This window comes from Eumetopias jubatus, unplaced genomic scaffold (genome assembly GCF_037043125.1).
Source record: "Eumetopias jubatus isolate StellerSeaLion01/CBP00866 unplaced genomic scaffold, mEumJub1_p1.0 scaffold_3, whole genome shotgun sequence".
In the NCBI taxonomy this organism is placed as follows: Eukaryota; Metazoa; Chordata; class Mammalia; order Carnivora; family Otariidae; genus Eumetopias; species Eumetopias jubatus.
The window spans coordinates 142,572,839-142,592,035 of NW_028274809.1; the positions used below are offsets into that span (position 1 = coordinate 142,572,839).

Sequence of the window (19,197 nt, forward strand, 5' to 3'; positions counted from 1 at the left end):
CTAGGTGGGCTGCATCATGCAGCTGCCCGAATTTCTGGTGACAGTGTTTATAAGCATCTGAAATATGAAGGTGGGATTCACCGAGTTCAGCGAATCCCTGAGGTGGGCCTGTCGTCAAGGATGCAGCGCATTCACACAGGAACCATGTCCGTTATTGTCCTCCCTCAACCAGATGAGGTAACCTCACCCAGAGGCATTGAAAACTTACTCTGACTTAATGGAGGTTGTGCTGAGAAAGCTTAGCTTCTAGCAAACTGATTTTCGGGGTTCCCCATTGAACTTTGCAGTCTCTACTAGGAAATTCTTTTTTTTTTTTTTTTTCAAAAAAGGAAACATCAAATTTAATTTAAAGGAAAAAAATCAGAAATTGAGAAAACAACAGAACAAATCAATTCCTGAAAAAAAGAGTTCGCATCTTGGCGATCACATTTATTGAAAGGGTTGGAAAAAAATTAAAATGCCCTTTAGCTTAAGAATTTTTGAGTTAAAAAAAAAAAAATTTTTGAGTTATCTGCAAATCAAGTCATTTCATGAGTGGAAGAATCCTTGGTTGTTTCTTAATACCAAAATTTATGCAGGTTTCTCTTTTGTGAACGTCTTCTACATTTAAAGAGGCAATCATACAAAACCTCCTATATTCCATACATGATAAATTCTTTGTTTCAGCCCACTCTTAATGGAGGGGCAACTAGTACAACACCATCTCCCCGGACAAAAAGCATTGGAATATTCCGTTTTGTTGATTTATATATCTCTTCGTATGTTTCCTCATCAATTTCTATAGTAGTCACAGTTTCTTCCACATCTCCCAGTATCATATTTCAGTACTGATCATAAGCATGTAATCTGCCTTGAAGCTCTCTGTCATTTCTCATTTTCACATAAATTCGCTCATCCAGGCTGAGCCTGATGAGATCCAGGGGCTCTTCTACAGTGTTGGTAGTTTGTTCCTGGTCCACGTTGTCTGCCATGTTTCACACCCTGCGCCCTTGCCCCTCTACTAAGAAATTCTTAACTCTTCTGCAGGTAAAGTTGCCCTTCTTATGCCTGACCAAGATATTTTGTTTTGTTTGTTTAAATAGAAATCTATTCTCTTTATAAAATAGAATTCCCAAAGCTTTGGGGCGCCTGGGTGGCTCAGATGGTTAAGCGTCTGCCTTCGGCTCAGGTCATGATCCCAGGGTCCTGGGATCGAGTTCCGCATCGGGCTCCCTGCTCCTTGGGAGCCTGCTTCTCCCTCTGTTTCTCTCTCTCTCCCTCTCTCTCCCTCTCTCATGAATAAATAAATAAAATCTTTAAAAAAAAAAAGAATTCACAAAGCTTTTAAAATGATGTTGCTTAAGTTTTATCTTAAGAAAAATATGATTTCCACAGATAATATGTTGAGGTCAGTGATAGAATATCTATATGGGGTCTGTATCTTATTGAATACAGCCATATTGCCTATATTTTTTTTCTTAACTTTTTAAAATTTTATTTTAAACATACAGAAAATAGAATGCCACACTAAAAACTTATATAACCTTCACCTGGAGTCAACACCTGTTTACATTTTGCCACATTTGCTGGATTCCTGTATGTGTGTGTGTATATATACATTTGTTTAAATAACTAAAGACTATAGCAGACACTGTGAGACTTTATCCCTCAAATCTTCAACTTCACATCTCCTAAGAATAGGACATTCTTCTACCTAAACAGTACCATTATCTGTCCATCGACTGATGAACAGGTAAAGAAGTCGTGGTGTATATACACAATGGAATATTACTCAGCCATCAAAAAGAATGAAATTTTGCCATTTGCAACGACGTAGATGGAGCTAGAGAGTATTATGCTAAGTGAAAGAAGTCAGTCAGAGAAAGACAAATACCATATGACTTCATTCATATGTAGAGTTTAAGAAACAACACATGAACATAGTGAGAAAGAGAGAAAGAGGCAAACCATAAAAGAGACTATTAACTACAGAGAACAAACTGAGGGTTGCTGGAGAGGAGGTAGATGGGGAGTGGGCTAAGTGGGTGATGAGCATTAAGGAGGGCACTTGTATGATGAGCAGTGGGTGTTGTATGTAAGTGATGAGTCACAAAATTCTACTGAAACTAATACTACCCTATATCTTAACTGGAACTTAAATAAAAACTTAAAAAAATAAATAAGTAAAATGGGTATAATACCTCCAACCCCATAATTTTTCTTTTTTTTTTTTTTAGGGGGTGGGTAAGAGCAGAGGGAGAGGGAGAGAGAGAGAGAATCTTAAGCAGACTCTATGCCCAGTGCAGAACCCAGCGCAAGGCTTGATCTCACAATGCTGAGATCATGACCTGAGCTGAAATCAAGAGTTGGACACTTAACCAGCTGAGCCACCCAAGTGCCCCAACCCCATAATTTTTCTATAGGATTTAAGTGAGACACTAAGGGTTATGTGCTTATCCCCAGGAACCAATAGGTTGGAGACCTTTGTTATAATATCAATAATAAGATTGAAAAGTTATTTGGAAAAAAACAACCATTATCTGTGAAAATCAACCATAAGTCTGTAATATTGTTGTCTAGGAAAAACTCCTGTGCTTCTGTCTACTCAAAGAATACTTCTCCACTCTAAATGTATCAAGTTTTTTTCTCTCACCAAGCAATTTCTTCAGTTCTGTGTGGACACCAAGTAGGTGTCCTACAATTCAACTCAATTCTGACACCATCTACTGGGGAATAGCATCAGACCCCACAGGCTAAGAGCTCAGCCTTACAAGACTTCCTCCCCTCCCACCCTCAGAGCCAGTCACAAGTCCAGGTTCTCACCTGTGTTTCCGACCAAGTGGCTATGAATTGAGAGGTTTCCACAACCCCCTTCTTGGGATCAATAATTTACTAAAGCTGGATTATAGAACTCAGACTGCCCCCTGAGCAAGGAGCCTGATGCAGGGCTCGCTCCCATGACCCTGAGATCATGACCTGAGCCAAAATCAGGAGTTGGATCCTCAACCGGCAGAGCCACCCAGGTGCCCCCAACCTTTTTTTTAAAAATGACAATTATTTGAAGAGTCTGGAGCCTTTGTCTTGTAAGGTGATCCCACATTCTGGATTCATTTGTTTCCTCTTGGTACTCTTTAACTTGTTCCTTTATTGCATTCAGGTCACACATTTTGAGCAAGAATACTTTATAGGTGTAGTCATATTCAAGTTGCATCTTATCAGAAGGCACATAATATCAGATTTAGTGAAGATTAGTTTAAACATGGTGACCAAAAAACTATCTCCATTGTAAAAGTATATTTTTGTCTTTGTAGTTACTGTGTAATGTCTAGGGTATATATAGCCTGTTTCCACATATAACCTGTTTCCATGATCTAAACATCCATTAGTGATCTTTTTTTGCCTGAATCAGTTATTTCGTTGGGGGTGGAAGATGGTGATTTTGTAATTCTGTCATTTCTTCTCTGTTTATTAACTGGCATTCTTTTCTGTCAAGAACTTTCCTCCCTACTACCTTCTCTCCTCCTTCCTTCTTGCTTGCTTTCTCTTTTATTTTACCTCATCATAAACTCAATATTGTTCCATCTGTTGTAGACTTACACATTTGTTTTTTAAATTCTGTGAGTTAGAATCACTACTGTTTTTGATGTTCAACCTTGTCCCTGATTTGGCCAGTTGTAGCCTTTTGAGGGCAATCCCTTTTGCAATGACCCCATCAATTTTTGAGCACATCCTTGCTTTCTGGTATAATTAGATATCCTAAGCCCACCTTCTGCTTTTCTGCCTCCGACTTGGAGTCAGATCTCATTTCTTTTGGTGAGAAATGTACCCAGAAATCAAGATCTAGGTCCTACGTGTGCTCATTATTACTAAAGTGTGCTTATATTTAGATTCTTCGGTGGACAGAGCTAGGAGATACATACCGTTTTAAATCACTGGTTCAAATTATTATTACCAACTCAAATTTAACATTACAGGGAGTTTTTTCCCCCCCTCACCATCTTGCATTTTGTATTTATATCTCTTTCCACTGAGAGTAAAAATTTTATTTCTTAATCACATTAATATATTTACTTTTTCCCTTATTATATAGCACATATAAAAACTGTTTTAAAATTACTTAGTAAAAAAATAATAAAATTACTTCGTAAACTACTGAGTAATGTTTAAGATTGATTTCTGTCCTTAGAATATAGTCCACCAAGAAAGCATAGTCAGAACACGAAGGTCAAAGACCATCTGAAATAGTGTTTTTCTATGTGATTATGATATTATGGTAAATATTTTGATTCATAGGTTTCTTTTCCTATTGAATATTAGGATTTGAATTTTCCTTCCTCTTTTATCTAATTTCATTTCTGGTGTATGGAAGCATTTGTGTCATTTAGAAATCAAAGCTATTGAGTTGTCTTGCTTCCCTCCTTATTCCTTCCACTGTTCTCACCCATCCCCTTATTCTCTTCATGTTCTTGAAAATTAAGCCCATGTGGTGAAATTTGATTTTCACAAAAGAGCAAAGTCTTATTATTCTCTTAATTGACATTTAAAATTCTTTGTATATAATAATCACTGTTTCTTTGTTGAGAATTTCCCAACAGTCATTAGATAGTTTCTATAACATTTGGGAGAATATGACATAATGTACACGTATTTGCTATATAACTTTAATATACTGTAAAATGGGAAATTTCTCCTGATCTCTTTAGTGTCTATAGAAATTTTAAGGTAGCCGACACTAGCATATTTTAACAAAAACTGCATAATCTTTTTCTTCACAGTATAGTGCTCATTTTAGAGGAAACAAAAGAATAACCACGTTGTATATTGGATTCTAAAGCTGACACTGTTATTACTGTACTTTACAAAGAGAAGAGTCACACTTGCTATCTGTCGTTCATAGGAATGAATGATAAATGTGAAATAATCTGTTAGTTCTCCCCTGAAAAACAGTGTATTTTGTAACTGTGTGTGTGTGTGTATGTGTGTGTAACAAATTACCATAAACATAGGGGCTTAAAACAGTAAAAATTTATTGTCTCACAGTTCTAGAGGCCAGGAGTCCAAACTCAAGGTATCGCCAGGGCTGGGCTCCCTCAAAGCTTCTGGAGGGGAATGCTCCCTTGACTCTCCCAGTTTCTGGTGTCTCCAGGTGTCCGTTGGCTTGAAGCTGTATTACTCTGAATGCACATTTTCATCTCCTCTTATCTCTCCTCTGGCTGTCTAAGGACACTTCTCATTGGATTTAGGGCCTATGTGAATAATCCAGGATGATCTCATCTGAACTCAGTTACAGCTGTTAACAACTCTTTTTCCAAATAATGTTCTAGTGGTTAGAACGTGAACGTATCTTTTTGGATGCCTCCATTCAGTCCACTAATTAGTGTGCATGCACACACAGTTGGTTCTCATTGTTCACAGTGGTTATGTTCTGTAAAGACTCAGCGAACACTGATTTAGCAAATACTGAACTATCATTTCCCCTAGGGGAAATATATGTGTGTGTACACACTCACGTATACATATGTTTATATACCTATATATATTTCTGTATCTATGTATCTCAGGTAGATTATAATCTTAAAAGTGACCTATCCAAATAAATAAAATTTAAAAACCAAAAAACGTAACCCATCCTAGTTACTTAGAATAGATTCTCTTTTCTTTATTTTACAAAGAGAAAATGAGGTTCGTAAGTGTTTAGGTGACTTACCTGAGGCCACTTCACTATCAGATGCCAGAATTGGGGTTCACACCCGATCCAGCTGACCCAAGAGCCAGAGCTTCTTGTACTATACTGCTCTGCCCCCTCTTGTCTTCATTCTCTGGTCAGACTGAAAAAAGAAAGCAAACTGTCACCTTGTTGGATGTCAGCTGGGAATGTGCACCTTGGATTTTTTGCTGCCCTGCACCTGTTCGCTAGTGATTGTGAAAATGCCGCAATAATTGATTTTGGGGAACAAATAAAGTAGGTGAATTTGCAAATACAGAATCGGGGAATAATGTATACATTATACACACACACACACACACACACACATTCATATATATAAAGAGAGTATATTTTCTATCCTGTGGCTTTGTGGGATGATGGATGATGAAACCTGAAAGATTGCATAACTCAATGATCTTATAGCATCAAAAAATAGCATCCATTGAAATAGGGAGTTTACGGTTCTTTCATTGGTAGAAGCTATTTCTTAGTCTAATGGCTATGACTTCGAACAAAACAGCACAGTTTATTTGAAAAATCTTGAAATAAATATAGTATTGAAGTATTTGTTGGGACGCCTGGGTGGCTCAGTCGGTTAAGCGTCTGCCTTCGGCTCAGGTCATGATCCCAGGGTCCTGGGATCGCATCCCACATTGCTCCCTGCTCAGTGGGGAGCCTGCTTCTCCCTCTGCCTGCCACTCCCCCTGCTTGTGCTCTCTCTCGCTCTCTCTCACAAATAAATTTTAAAAATCTTTTTTAAAAAAAAGTGTTTGTTGAATGTACAATTGACTTCCATTGTCCCTTTTGTTCTAGGTAGATGTGAAGGTGGACCCCAAGGATTTGCGAATAGATACATTTCGAGCCAAAGGAGCAGGAGGGCAGCATGTTAATACAACCGATAGCGCTGTCAGACTTGTCCACATCCCCACAGGTAATCAAGTCTGTTTGGTTTTGTACTTTGGACCTGTTTTTACGTCTTATGAAACTATTCAACATCGAGGGCGCCTGGGTGGCTCAGTCGGTTAAGCGTCTGCCTTCGGCTCAGGTCATGATCTCAGAGTCCTGGGATTGAGCCCCGCATCGGGCTCCCTGCTCAGCGGGAGGCCTGCTTCTCCCTCTCCCACTCCCCCTGCTTGTGTTCCCTCTCTCGCTGTGTCTCTCTCTGTCAAATAAATAAAATCTTAAAAAAAAAAAACACTATTCAACATTGAGAAGAAAATAGTTTTATGTTAGTGTCTCGTTTCTTGCACAAACCCTTTAAAAGGTGACACTGGAGTCGTGGGTCTGCGGTCCCCAATGTGTTCATATTCCACTTCTGTTTGGAAAAGGCACCTCTCTTAAAGGATGCAGACACTGAGTGGACCTATTCAGAGAAGCTGCCCAGGTATACTGGACAGTAGTGCAGTGAGCAACCAGAGGTTCCCCAGCCTAAAAACAAACACGAAAACAGTCCTGGAGATGCCCTTGCAATGGAGCTTCTGTCCTCTTACAGACTGACCACTAGATCCACTGTTCCATGTTGCAAAATTAATGCTGTTATTTTGAATATTGGTAATTTTGGTATACTCTGAGGTAGTTTTGCAGCCCTTACTGTGATTTTAAATACTTCTGTCATTCTTCAGATTTTATTTATTCTTTTAAATTTTATTTATTTATTTGAGAGAGATAGAGAGAGCAAGAGCAAGGAGGAGAGGCAGAGGGAGAGAAAGAAGCAGACTCCCTGCTGAGCAGGGAGCCCGACATGGGGCTCGATCCCAGGACCCTGGGATCACGACCCAAGCTGAAGGCAGATGCTTAACCGACTGAGCCACCCAGGCGCCCCGATTTTTCAGATTTTAAACTAAATTTTAAGCTTTTAAAATTTCTTTCCCTTTTAAAATTATTTTTTATGCTATTAAATATTAAATGGTTTTAAAGGCCAGTGGGAAAGTCCTGTAACAAAAACCAGCAACTCCTTGCCCCTCTCTTTCCTCCCTCTCCCTCCTTCCCTGACCCTAAAGCCCTATTACCCACAGGCAGCCAGTTTAAACTCTTAGCTATTTTTTCTGGTAATTACCTCATATTGGGCAGATCGTGCTCTTCTGATCAATTAGTTATAAGATTACATACATACTGACTTCTTAATGTAGTAGATGAAGATTAGGCTCTCATAATATCCTTTTTCACCAAAAATGAGGTGATAATTTTTGTAACTTACCATAATTTACCTAAGAAATCCACAAATTTTTGGATACTTAGTGTGTTTTACCTCAACCTTGTATTGCGGGATACTGTTCTCTGTTATAAACTGTCCAGAATAGTAATAATGAGCTGAAGCTGAATTAAAAACTAAAATGAGAAAAAGTCAGGTAAAAGTGATAAAAATTCTGACAAAAATGAACCCAAATATTTTAAAACATAAACCCTTGTGCAGCCATAAATTACTGACTTTACAAAAAATGACCGATGCTTTTGTTGTCAAGCTTACCTTGTGCCAAATTAGTTTTTAGCCATATAGATCTAGTTCTTTGATTTAAAAGCCTTAGGACTTACCCTCAAACCTTTCCTTAGGCAATGCATTACAAGGCCTACTGACTTTTATGAATCCATGTTATTATGAGCAAGTGATTTCTTGAGTCAACTGTGTACTTTGAGGTTTACCGTGATTTCAGCATCTATTGCAAAGAAAACTCAGCCTTTCTTCTAATCTGTCCATTCCACGACCCTTAGAATGGGAACTGTGTCCCTGCTAGACTTGAAAGTGAGAGCTATAGGTCATTCTTCCATTACCCTCTTGCACATGGATTCTGAAGACTCACATTTTTTTCTACCCACTGCTTCTATAGAACTCCATTTTTCAACCATTGGAAGAGTGGTACCACAGGGGTATGGTTAAATGTTTGTTCAGGGAAAAGTTACTTTTTTTTGTAAAATTTATCAAATCAAGATGAAGACATTAATATTTTGTGCTTTAAAGCAAGCTTTTTAGTTTCTTACGAGTTAGTGAAAGTGGGCCTCTGTAATTCTTACACTGTCTTACTTCATCATCATAGACTATGGATAATACCTAATTCTTCCAAATCAGATTTAATTTTTTACTTCATTTTGTACTTTTAAGATTACAGGATTTTTATTAAACCTATGATTAGGTATAATTTATTTCATCTAGTCTAAGAACTCATTAACTGAAAGACACATCACTATTTTGTTACTATGAAGAAATATAAAAAACACTACCAATTAAGCTATCATATGCCAGTGAGGGTAGGATGCCTCTCAAGTTCAGAGATGTTCATTTTTTTAAATGGGCTATTTAGAATAAAATATGTATATTTGTTTTCATTTATAATTGATAATCTTTTAAATAGTAAATGTAGTTATTTAGCAAATATATATTAAATACCCACTTGGCCCAGTTGCTTATCTGGAATTTTGGAATCTCCCATAGAGTATTGAAACAACACTGAGAAAAGTTTGTTTTTTTTTTAAAGCTCTTTTAGAGTTTTTTTAACAACCCTAGCATCTTATTTCAACAGCTCTTCTATTATTCAGATTACTTCCCTCTACCCTAATCCTCTATTCCTAAGGGAATACTTATGATTAAATACTCCTCTATAGAAAGTATATTAAAATATATGATTAAGTGATTCTCTTGGGAATTACTGAGCTGGTAAGTAAGAGTTTTAAGCTAAAAATTCTGACCTGAGCCACTGGATAGGAATAGTGCCAATGTATAAGCCAAGCTTACTGCCGGTCAGCTGAGAAGAGGAATTTGGAGGAAAGCTTATGAATGTCTAGCCATCTTGAAATGAGTATTTTCATATCCTTTTGGATGGTGAAAAAAGAATAGCAGATCCAAGACAGCTCCAGGCAAATGCCTGAAGATGAAAGCAAGTTGGTGCCCCAGCCCACGTGGCTGCAATAAAGCAGTCAAGAATAAATTAATGGGGCGCCTGGGTGGCTCAGCCATTAAGCATCTGCCTTCAGCTCAGGTCATGATCCCGGGGTCCTGGGATCGAGCCCCGCATCTGGCTCCCTGCTCAGTGGGAAGCCTGCTTCTCCCTCTCCCACTCCCCCTGCTTGTGTTCCCTCTCTCGCTGTGTCTCTGTCAAATAAATAAATAAAATCTTTAAAAAAAAAAGAATAAACTAATAGACTGATGAATCACAGATGTGTACTCCTGAAACAAATAATACATTATATATTAATAATTATATAAAAAACTATATAAAACAGCAATAATAATATCTTGGATGGTTAAAATAAAAAGATATCATTAAAACTAAAAAAAAGAATAAACTAATAGAGGTGAAACCCAGGTGTTCCTAACTAAAAGTATTAGGTGTAGACTAGCTTATTTAGACAGGGTGAAAACATAATTTGGAAAGTAGAATTTTGTTTTGGGACAGTAGAATTTTATAGGAATTTTTAAAATCTCCACCAAAATAGTTGCCACTATATCAGTTCAGCTGGCCTAAGCTAATAAGGTTTTTGGGTTTTGTGGTTCAGAAAGAAAAGTACTTTTCACCTGTAATGTACCTGAGAGCAGGACTGGACACAGACCTTTAGAGTGGTAGCTGCAAAGTTAAGAACAGCACAGCCTGAAGTTTCAAGGGTCCCTATGTCAGGTCTAGATTTGGGCTAGTAACTGGGCTACACAGTGGGCAAAACCCACCCAAATCCAGAGGTTGGCTAATGAAAACATGTATGATTAGATGTGGGATTAGCTGAATTTAGAGCCAGGACAACTGAGAAACATTCACTCTAAACTCCTCCTTATAAAGAGTTTAGTTTCTTTTCATTGGTTTCTATACACAACAGCAATATATACAACATCTATATATTGACCCTTGAACAACATGGAAATTAGGGGTGCTGACCCCCCCAACCCCTTGCAGTCAAAAATACACATAACTTTTGATTACGTCAAAACTTAACTACTAATAGCCTACCATTGACCAGAAAGAAGCCTTGCTAGTATCATAAACAGTGATTAACATAGATTTTGTGCTGTATGTATTATATACTGCATTCTTTTTTTTAAAGATTTTTTAAAAATTTGATTTATTTGTTAGAGAGGCAGGCAGAGGGAGAAGTAGGCTCCCCGCTGAGCAAGGAGCCCGATGCGGGACTCAATCCCAGGACTCTGGCATCATGACCTGAGCCAAAGGCAGATGCTTAACTGACTGAGCCACCCAGGCGTCCCTATATACTACATTCTTATAATAAATTAAGCTAGAGAGAAGAAAATGTTATTAAGAAAATCAAAAGGAAGGAGGCACCTGTTATTATCACAATAACTGTACTCTTAATCCCCATCACCTACCTCCCCTCTGGTAACCACCATTTCATTCTGTATATTTAAGAGTCTGTTTTTGTTTTGTTTTGTTTTTTAAGATTTTATTTATTTATTTGACAGAGAGAGACACAGGGAGAGAGGGAACACAAGCAGGGCGAGTGGGAGAGGGAGAAGCAGGCTTCCCGCCGAGCAGGGGTGGGGCTCGATCCCAGGACCCCGGGATCATGACCTGAGCCCAAGGCAGACGCTTAACGACTGAGCCACCCAGGCGACCCAAGAGTCTGTTTTTTCATCTCCATTTTTCTTTGTGTGTTTGTTTTGTTTCTTAAATTCCACATATGAATGAAATCATTGGTATTTGTCTTTCTCTAGCTGCCATTTCACTTGCCACATATAAGTGGGCATACCCTCTACATTCCATGTTATTGCAAATGGCAAGATTTCATTCTTTTTTTAATTTTTTTTATGGCTGCGTAATGTGCCAGTACAGATATATTATATATATATAAATATATTTTTTCTTTTTCAAATTTTTATTTAAATTCTAGTTAAGATATAGTGTAATATTGGTTTCAGGAGTACAATTTAGTAATTCATCACTTACATATAACACCTAGTGCTCATCACAAGTGCCTTCCTTAATGCCCATCACACATTTAGCCCATCCCCCACCCACCTCCCCCCATCAACCTTCAGTTTGTTCTCTATCATTAAGAGTCTCTTATGCTTTGCATCCCTCTTTTTTTTTTCCCTTCCCGTATGTTCATCTCTTTTGTTTCTTAAATTCAACACAAGAGTGAAATCATCTGGTATTTGTCTTTCTCTGATTGACTTATTTTGCTTAGCATAGTACTCTAGCTCCATCCACGTTGTTGCAAATGGCAAGATTTCATTCTTTTTGATGGCTGCATAATATTCCAGTGTGTGTGTGTGTGTGTGTGTGTGTGTGTGTGTGTACACACCATATAGATATATATATATAGATATATATATATGTATATATATACACACCACATGTTTTTTATCCATTCATCTGTCGATGGACATCTGAGCTATTTCCATAGTTTGCCTATTGTGGACACTGCTGCTGTAAACATTGGGGTGCATGTACCCCTTTCACTGTATTTTTGTATCCTTTGGGTAAATACCTAGTAGTACAATTTCTGGGTCATAGGGTAGTTCTGTTTTTAACTTTTTTGAGGAACTTCCATACTGTTTTCCAGAGTGGCTGCACCAGCTTGCATTCCAACCAACAGTGTCAGAGGGTTTCCCTTTCTCCGCATCCCTGCCAACATTTGTTGTTTCCTCTGTTGTTAATTTTAGCCACTCTCACAGGCGTAAGATGGTATCTAATGGTTTTTATTTGTATTTCCCTGATGGTGAGTGATTTTTAGCATTTTCTCATGTATCTTTTCGCCATTTGGATGTCTTCTTTGGAAAAATATCTATTCATGTCTTCTGCCCATTTCTTAACTGGATTATTTGGTTTTTGGGTGTTGAGTTTGATAAGTTCTTTATAGATTTTGGGTACTAACCTTTTATCAGATAAGTTATTTGCAAATACCCTCTCCCATTCCATAGACTGCCTTTTAGTTCTGTTGACTATTTCCTTTGCTGTACAGAAGCTTTTTTATCTTGATGAAGTCCCAATAGTTCATATATGCTTTTGTTTCCCTTGCCTTTGGAGATGTGTCTAGTAAGAAGTTGCTATGGCTGAAGTCAAAGAGGATGCTGCCTGTGTTCTTCTCTAGGATTTTGATGGTTTTCTGTCTCACATTTAGGTCTTTCATCCATTTTGAGTTTATTTTTCTGTATGGTGTAAGAAAGTGATCCAGTTTCATTCTTCTCTATGTGGCTGTCCAGTTTTCACAACACCATTTGTTGAAGAGACTCTTTTTTCCATTGGATATTCTTTACTGCTTTGTTGAAGATTAGTTGATCATAGAGATGAGGGTCCATTTCTGGGTTTCCTGTTCTGTTCCATTGATCTATGTGTCTGTTTTTGTGCCAGTATCTTTTTTTTTTCTTTCTTTCTTTCTAATAATACCCATCACCAGGCTGACCCATCCCCCCACCCCTCCTCTCTAGAACCCTCAGTTTGTTTCTCAGAGTCCATTGTCTCTCATGGTTCGTCTCCTTTGTGCCAGTATCTTAACTGTCTTCATGATGACAGCTTTGTAATAGAGCTTGAAGTCTAGAATCGTGAGGCCTCCAGCTTTGCTTTTCTTTTTCAGGATTGCTTTGGCTATTTGGGGTCTTTTCTGGTTCCATACAAATTTTAGGATTATTCTAGCTCTGTAAAAAAATGTTGGTGTTATTTTGATGGGGATTGCATTGAATGTGTAGATTGCTTTGGGTAATACAGACATTTTAACAATTTTTGTTCTTCCAATCCATGAGCATGGAATGTTTTTCCATTTCTTTGTGTCCTTTCATAAGTGTTCTATAGCTTTCAGAGTACAGATCTTTTACCTCTCTGGTTAGGTTTATTCCTAGGTATTTTTTTGGTGCAATTGTAAATTTATTTTTGATTTCTTTTGATTGATTTCTTTTGAAATCTTCCTTGATTTCTTTTTCTCCTGCTTCATTATTGGTGTATAGAAATGAAACAGATTTCTGTGCATTATTTTTTTTAAGATTTTATTTATTTATTTGAGAGAGAGAGAATGAGAGATAGAGAGCACGAGAGGGAAGAGGGTCAGAGGGAGAAGCAGGCTCCCTGATGTGGGACTCGACCCTGGGACTCCAGGATCATGACCTGAGCCAAAGGCAGTCACTTAACCAACTGAGCCACCCAGGCGCCCTCTGTGCATTATTGATTTTATATCCTGTGACTTTGCTGAATTTTCCTGTATCAGTTCTAGCAATTTTTGGGTAGAGTCTTTCAGGTTTTCTATATAAGAGTATAACATTGTCTGCAAATAGTGAAAGTTTAACTTCTTCCTTGCTATTTGGATACCTTTTATTTTTTTTGTTGTCTGACTGCTGAGGCTAAATAGTTCATATATGAACTGTTGGGACTTCCTCAAGTTCAGAGCTGAGGCTAATGGTGAGAGTGGACATCCCTGTCTTATTCCTGACCATAGATGAAAACCTCAGTTTTTCCCCATCGAAGATGATACTAGCTGTGGGTCTTTCATATATGGCTTTTGGGTTATTGAGGTATGTTCACTCTATACCTACTTTGTTGAGGGTTTTTATCAAGAATGGATGCTGTATTTTGTCAAATGCTTTTTTTCCTGCATCTATTGAGAGGATCATATTGTTCTTATCCTTTCTTTTATTAATGTGGTGTATCACCCTAATTGATTTGTGGAGATTGAACTACCCCTGAAGCCCAGGAATAAATCCCACTTGGTTGTGGAGAATAATCCTTTTGATGTACTATTGGAATCAATTTGCTAGTATCTTGTAGAGAATTTTTGCATCCATGTTCATCAGGTATATTGACCTGTAATTGTCCTTTTTAGTGGGGTCTTTGTCTGGTTTTGGGATCAAGTTGATGCTGGCCTCATAGAATGAGTTTGGAAGTTTTTCTTCCATTTCTATTTTTTGGAACACTTTCAGAAGAATAGGTATTAATTCTTTAAATGCCTGGTAGGATTCCCCTGGGAAAAAATCTGGCCCTGGACTCTTGTTTGTTGGGAGATTTTTTTTTTTTTAAGATTTTTATTTATTTGAGAGAGAGAGAGAGCATGAGTGGGAAGACGGGCAGAAGGAGAGGGAGAAGCAGGCTCCCTGCCAAGTAAGGAGCCCAACGTGGGGCTCGATCCCAGGACCCCAGGATCACAACCTGAGCTGAAGGCAGATACTTAACTGACTTAAGCCACCCAGGCGCCCCTTGTTGGGAGAGTTTTGATTACTGATTCAGTTTTGTTACTGGTTATAGGTCTGTTCAGATTTTCTGCTTCTTGTTTCAGTTTTGGTAGTTTGTATGTTTCTAGGAATTTTTCCATTTCTTCCAGATTGCCCAGTTCGTTGGCATATAATTTTTCATAATATTCTCTTGTAATTCTTTGTATTTCTGTGGTGTTGCTTGTGATCTCTCCTCTTTCATTCATGATTTTATTTATTTGGCTCCTTTCTCCTTTCGTCTAGGTGGGGGCTTATCAATTTTATTAATTCTTTCAAAGAACCAGCTCTTGGGGAGCCTGGGTGGCTCAGTCGTTAAGCATCTGCCTTCAGCTCAGGTCATGATCCCAGGGTCCTGGGATCGAGCCCTGCATCGGGCTCCCTGCTCCTCAGGAAGCCTGCTTCTCCCTTTCCCATTCCCCCTGCTTGTGTTCCCTCTCTCACTGTGTCTCTCTCTGTCTAAATAAATAAAAAATCTTAAAAAAAAAACAAAGAACCAACTCTTGGTTTCGTTGATCTGTTCTACTGTTCTTTGTTTGTTTGTTTGCTTCAATATGGATTATTTCTGCTCTAAGTTTTATTATTTCCCTTCTTCTGCTAGCTTTAGGCTTTATTTGCTGTTCCTTTTGTAGCTCCTTTAGGTGTAATGTTAGGTTGTGTATTTGAAACTTTTCTTGCTTCTTGAGATAGGCCTGTATTGCAATATACTTCCCTCTTAGGACCACTTTTGCTGTATCCCAAAGGTTTTGGACTGTCATGTTCATGTTTTCATGTTGATTTGCTTCCATGTATTTTTTTAATGTGTTCTTTAATTTCCTAGTTAACCCATTCATGTAAGAGTTTCTTTAATCTACATGTATTTGTGGTCTGTCCAAATTTTTTCTTGTGGTTGACTTCAAGTTTCATAGCATTGTGGTCAGAAACTATGCATGGTGTGTCTTAGTCTCTTTGTACTTGTTGAGGACTGATTTGTGACCCAGTATGTGGTCTATCCTGGAGAATGTTCCATGTACACTCAAAAAGAATGTGTATTCTGCTGCTTTAGGATGGAATGTTCTGAAAATATCTGTTAAGTCCATCTGGTCCAGTGTGTCATTCAAAGCCCTTGTTTCCTTGTTGATCTTCTGCCTAGATGATCTGTCCATTGCTGTGAGTGGGGTGTTAAAGTACTATTATTGTATTATTGTTAGTGAGTTTCTTTATGTTATTCACTGATTTTTATTTGGGTACTTGCAAGTTGGGAGCATAAATATTTACAATTGTTAGATTTTCTTGTTGGATAGACCCCTTTATTGATATAAGTGCCCTCCTTCAGCTCTTGTTACAGTCTTTGGTTTAAACTTTAGTTTGTACTCTGGCTTTCTTTTGATGTCCGTTAGCATGATAGATGGTTCTCCATTCCCTCACTTTCAATCTGCAGGTGTCTTTAGGTCTAAAATGAGTTCCTTCTCTCTCTCGCTCTTTCTCTCAAACGAGTAAATAAAATAATTTTTTTTTAAAAAGGGTGCCTGGGTGGCTTAGTTGGTTAAGCATCTACCTTCAGCTCAGGTCATTATCCCAGGGTCCTGGGATGAGTCCCACATTGGGTTCCCTGCTCAGCGGGGAGTCTGCTTCTCCTCTCCCTCTGCCCCTCCTCCCTGCTTGTGGTCTCTCTTGCACTTGCTCTCTCTTTCTCAAATAAAATAAAATCTTTAAAAAATATATAAATAAATAAATTAAATGAGTCTCTTATAGGCAGCATATAGATGGGTCTTATTTTTTTTATCCATTCTAATACCCCGTGTCTTTTGATTGGAGCATTTAGTCCATTTATATTCAGAGTGATTATTGATGCATATGAATTTAGTGCCCATTGTGTTACCTGTAAAGTTGGTGTTTCTGGTGATGTTCTGTCTTCCTTTCTAGTCTTTGTTGCTTTTGGTCTTCTTTTTTCCCACTCAAAGAATCACCTTTAATATTTCTTGCAGGGCTGGCTTAGTGGTCACAAACTCCTTTAGTTTTTGCTTGTCTTGGAAACTCTTTATCTCTCCTTCTATTCTGAATGACAGCCTTGCTGGATAAAGTATTCTTGGCTGCATATTTTTCCCATTTAGCACATTAAATATATCATGCCAGTCCTTTCCGGCCTGCCAGGTTTCTCTGGATAGATCTGCTGGGAACCTAAAATGTCTTCCCTTGTAGGTTGAGGACATTTTTCCCTTGCTGCTTTCAGGATTCTTTCCTTGTCTGTGTATTTTGTGCATTTGACTGTGATATGTCTTGGTGATGGCCAGCTTTTGTTGAATTCAATAGGAGTTTTCTGTGCTGCTTGGATTTTGCTGTTTCCTTCCCCACATTAGGGAAGTTTTCAGCTATAATTTGCTCAAATAAACCTGCCCCTTTTTCTCTTTCTTCTTCTCTGGGACTCCTATGTTATGAATGTTATGCTGTGAAGAGTCACTGATTTCCCTAAGTCTACATTCATTATCCAATACTTTATTTTCCCTCTTCTTTTCAGCTTCATTATTTTCCATAATTTTATCTTCTACATCTATATCCTGTGCTCATCCATCCTTGTTATTACATCTAGTCAGTTTTCCATCTTGATTATGGCATTTTTTTACTTTGGCCTGACTAGTTTTTTAGTTCTTTTTTCTCTGCAGTAAGGGATTCTGTAGTACCTTCTATGATTTTCTCAATCCCTGCTAGTGTCCTTATAATTGTTGTTTTAAATTCTCATTCAGGCATCTTACTTCTGTTTGAGTAAATCCCGGCTGTTACTTCTTCTTGTTCTTTCTGTTGGGGTGAATTCTTCCGTTTTGTCATTTTGTCTAGGTCACTGTTTTTTTGTGATTGTTAGGAAAGCCTGTTATATTCCTGCTCCTGAGAGTAATGGCTATATTGAGAAGAGGTGCCCCCCCCCGCCAAAAGAGGTCCTATACTGTCTTGGGCCTAGAGATTCAGGAGGTGTTTCAGAGTGTGCACTCTGCTGTTGTGTTTTGTGTGCTCCTTCCCTCAGGTCAGTCCTCTGCAGTTTCTCCTTGCCTGCAGTGAGAGGTGTTTGGACGTTGTCCAGTGTGTGGCAAGTTTTATCTAGCTGTGTTTTGGCCTGCTTGTTATAAGAAGCTAGATCCAGGGGCACCTGGGTGGCTCAGTCGGTTAAGCGTCTGCCTTTGGCTCAGGTCATGATCCCAGGTCCTGGGATCGGGCCCCATGTCGGGCTCCCTGCTCAGCGGGGAGCCTGTTTCTTGCTGTCCCTCACTCTCTCCCCCTGCTTGTGCTCTCTCTGTGAAATAAATAAAATCTTAAAAAAAAAAAAAGGTAGATCCTATTTCTCCTAGAGCTGAAGTTTTGCAGCACTATGTGATCTGTAGACTTGGTGCCTGTAAGGGATCTGTGCTGGTCTGGGATGGGGCCTGCTGTGCTACAGGCCCATTTGCCCTAGTGAAGATGTACCTCCAGGGTTTGGTGGGGCAGGACCTTGGTGAGCTTGGTGAGCTTGGTGTAAGTGGCTTCAGCCTCCACTGGGTGGCACTGTGTTGCTCTCTGAAGTCCATCAGTGCTGATGAGCAAGGGAGAAAATGGCCTTGCCCTGCTCGCTCTCCTGGAGCAGGGAGTTCACGCCAGCACTCTTCAGAAGTCCTCACAGATGAGCAAACCATCACCCTCTGGTGTCCCCAGCTTCCGTCAGATCCCTGCTGTCACCCTGTTTGTATCTGAGCTGTCTGCATACTAGGCAGCACAATACTCCTGTGTTTTATCTCAGGCACATGGCTGTGTTTCAGAACTCCAAATTTTAGGGATCCACATGGCACAGACCCACGCTGATCCTCTCGGGGAAGGTCTCGCCACGCTGGCTGCTTCTGGTTTGTCCCAGAAAAGCAGTTGCACAACCGCACGACGGTTTCTGGTAAAGCGCAGCTAAAAGCCAGCACCGAGGTTTGTTGCCCTCAGCCGGTGTCTCTGTTCCTATGTAGGGAACAGGGATGCACATCGGCGCCACTACTTCTTCTGTCCCCAGAAAGGCCATGCCACCGCTCCCAGATGCACTCCAAAAAGGGGACCAGGGGAATCCTTAGACCACACCGCCCACTTCCAAGTCTCCACCCTCCTTTCCCACCAGAGCAGCACTAAGCCCGCCAGGCACAACCCCATCGATGGCACGAGCTTCTAAAACTTAAGACTTCGGGCTTTGCTGCTTATAAAAACTAGCAGTAGTCAGCCCCTCTCCTTTTCCCAGTCACTGGTTTTGGGGAATAGGTTTTTGTTTTGTTTTTGTGCAATCCCCTGCCTGCTGCTTTTCTCTCTCTCTCTCTCTCCCTCTCTCCCCCTTCTCTCCCCCTCCCACTCCTCTCCCCATGATCAGGGCTCCCTCCCTTCCGCAGCACCCCCAGCTTTTCTG

At 39.2% G+C, this 19,197-nt stretch overlaps 1 protein-coding gene and 1 pseudogene across 2 annotated transcripts in view; one reads left to right on the top strand and one right to left on the bottom strand.

The window, feature by feature from the left end:
- The window catches only part of MTRF1 (mitochondrial translation release factor 1), a 49,065-nt gene that overhangs the window by 19,934 nt on the left and 9,934 nt on the right, over nucleotides 1–19,197 (top strand). For both annotated transcript variants that reach the window (XM_028106056.2, XM_028106058.2), the window contains exons 6-7: nucleotides 5–177; nucleotides 6,500–6,617. In XM_028106056.2, the coding sequence (XP_027961857.1) occupies nucleotides 5–177; nucleotides 6,500–6,617 (291 nt within the window). The remainder of the gene's footprint in view (nucleotides 1–4; nucleotides 178–6,499; nucleotides 6,618–19,197) is intronic.
- LOC114211484 (U6 snRNA-associated Sm-like protein LSm3 pseudogene) lies at nucleotides 663–971 on the bottom strand (annotated as a pseudogene).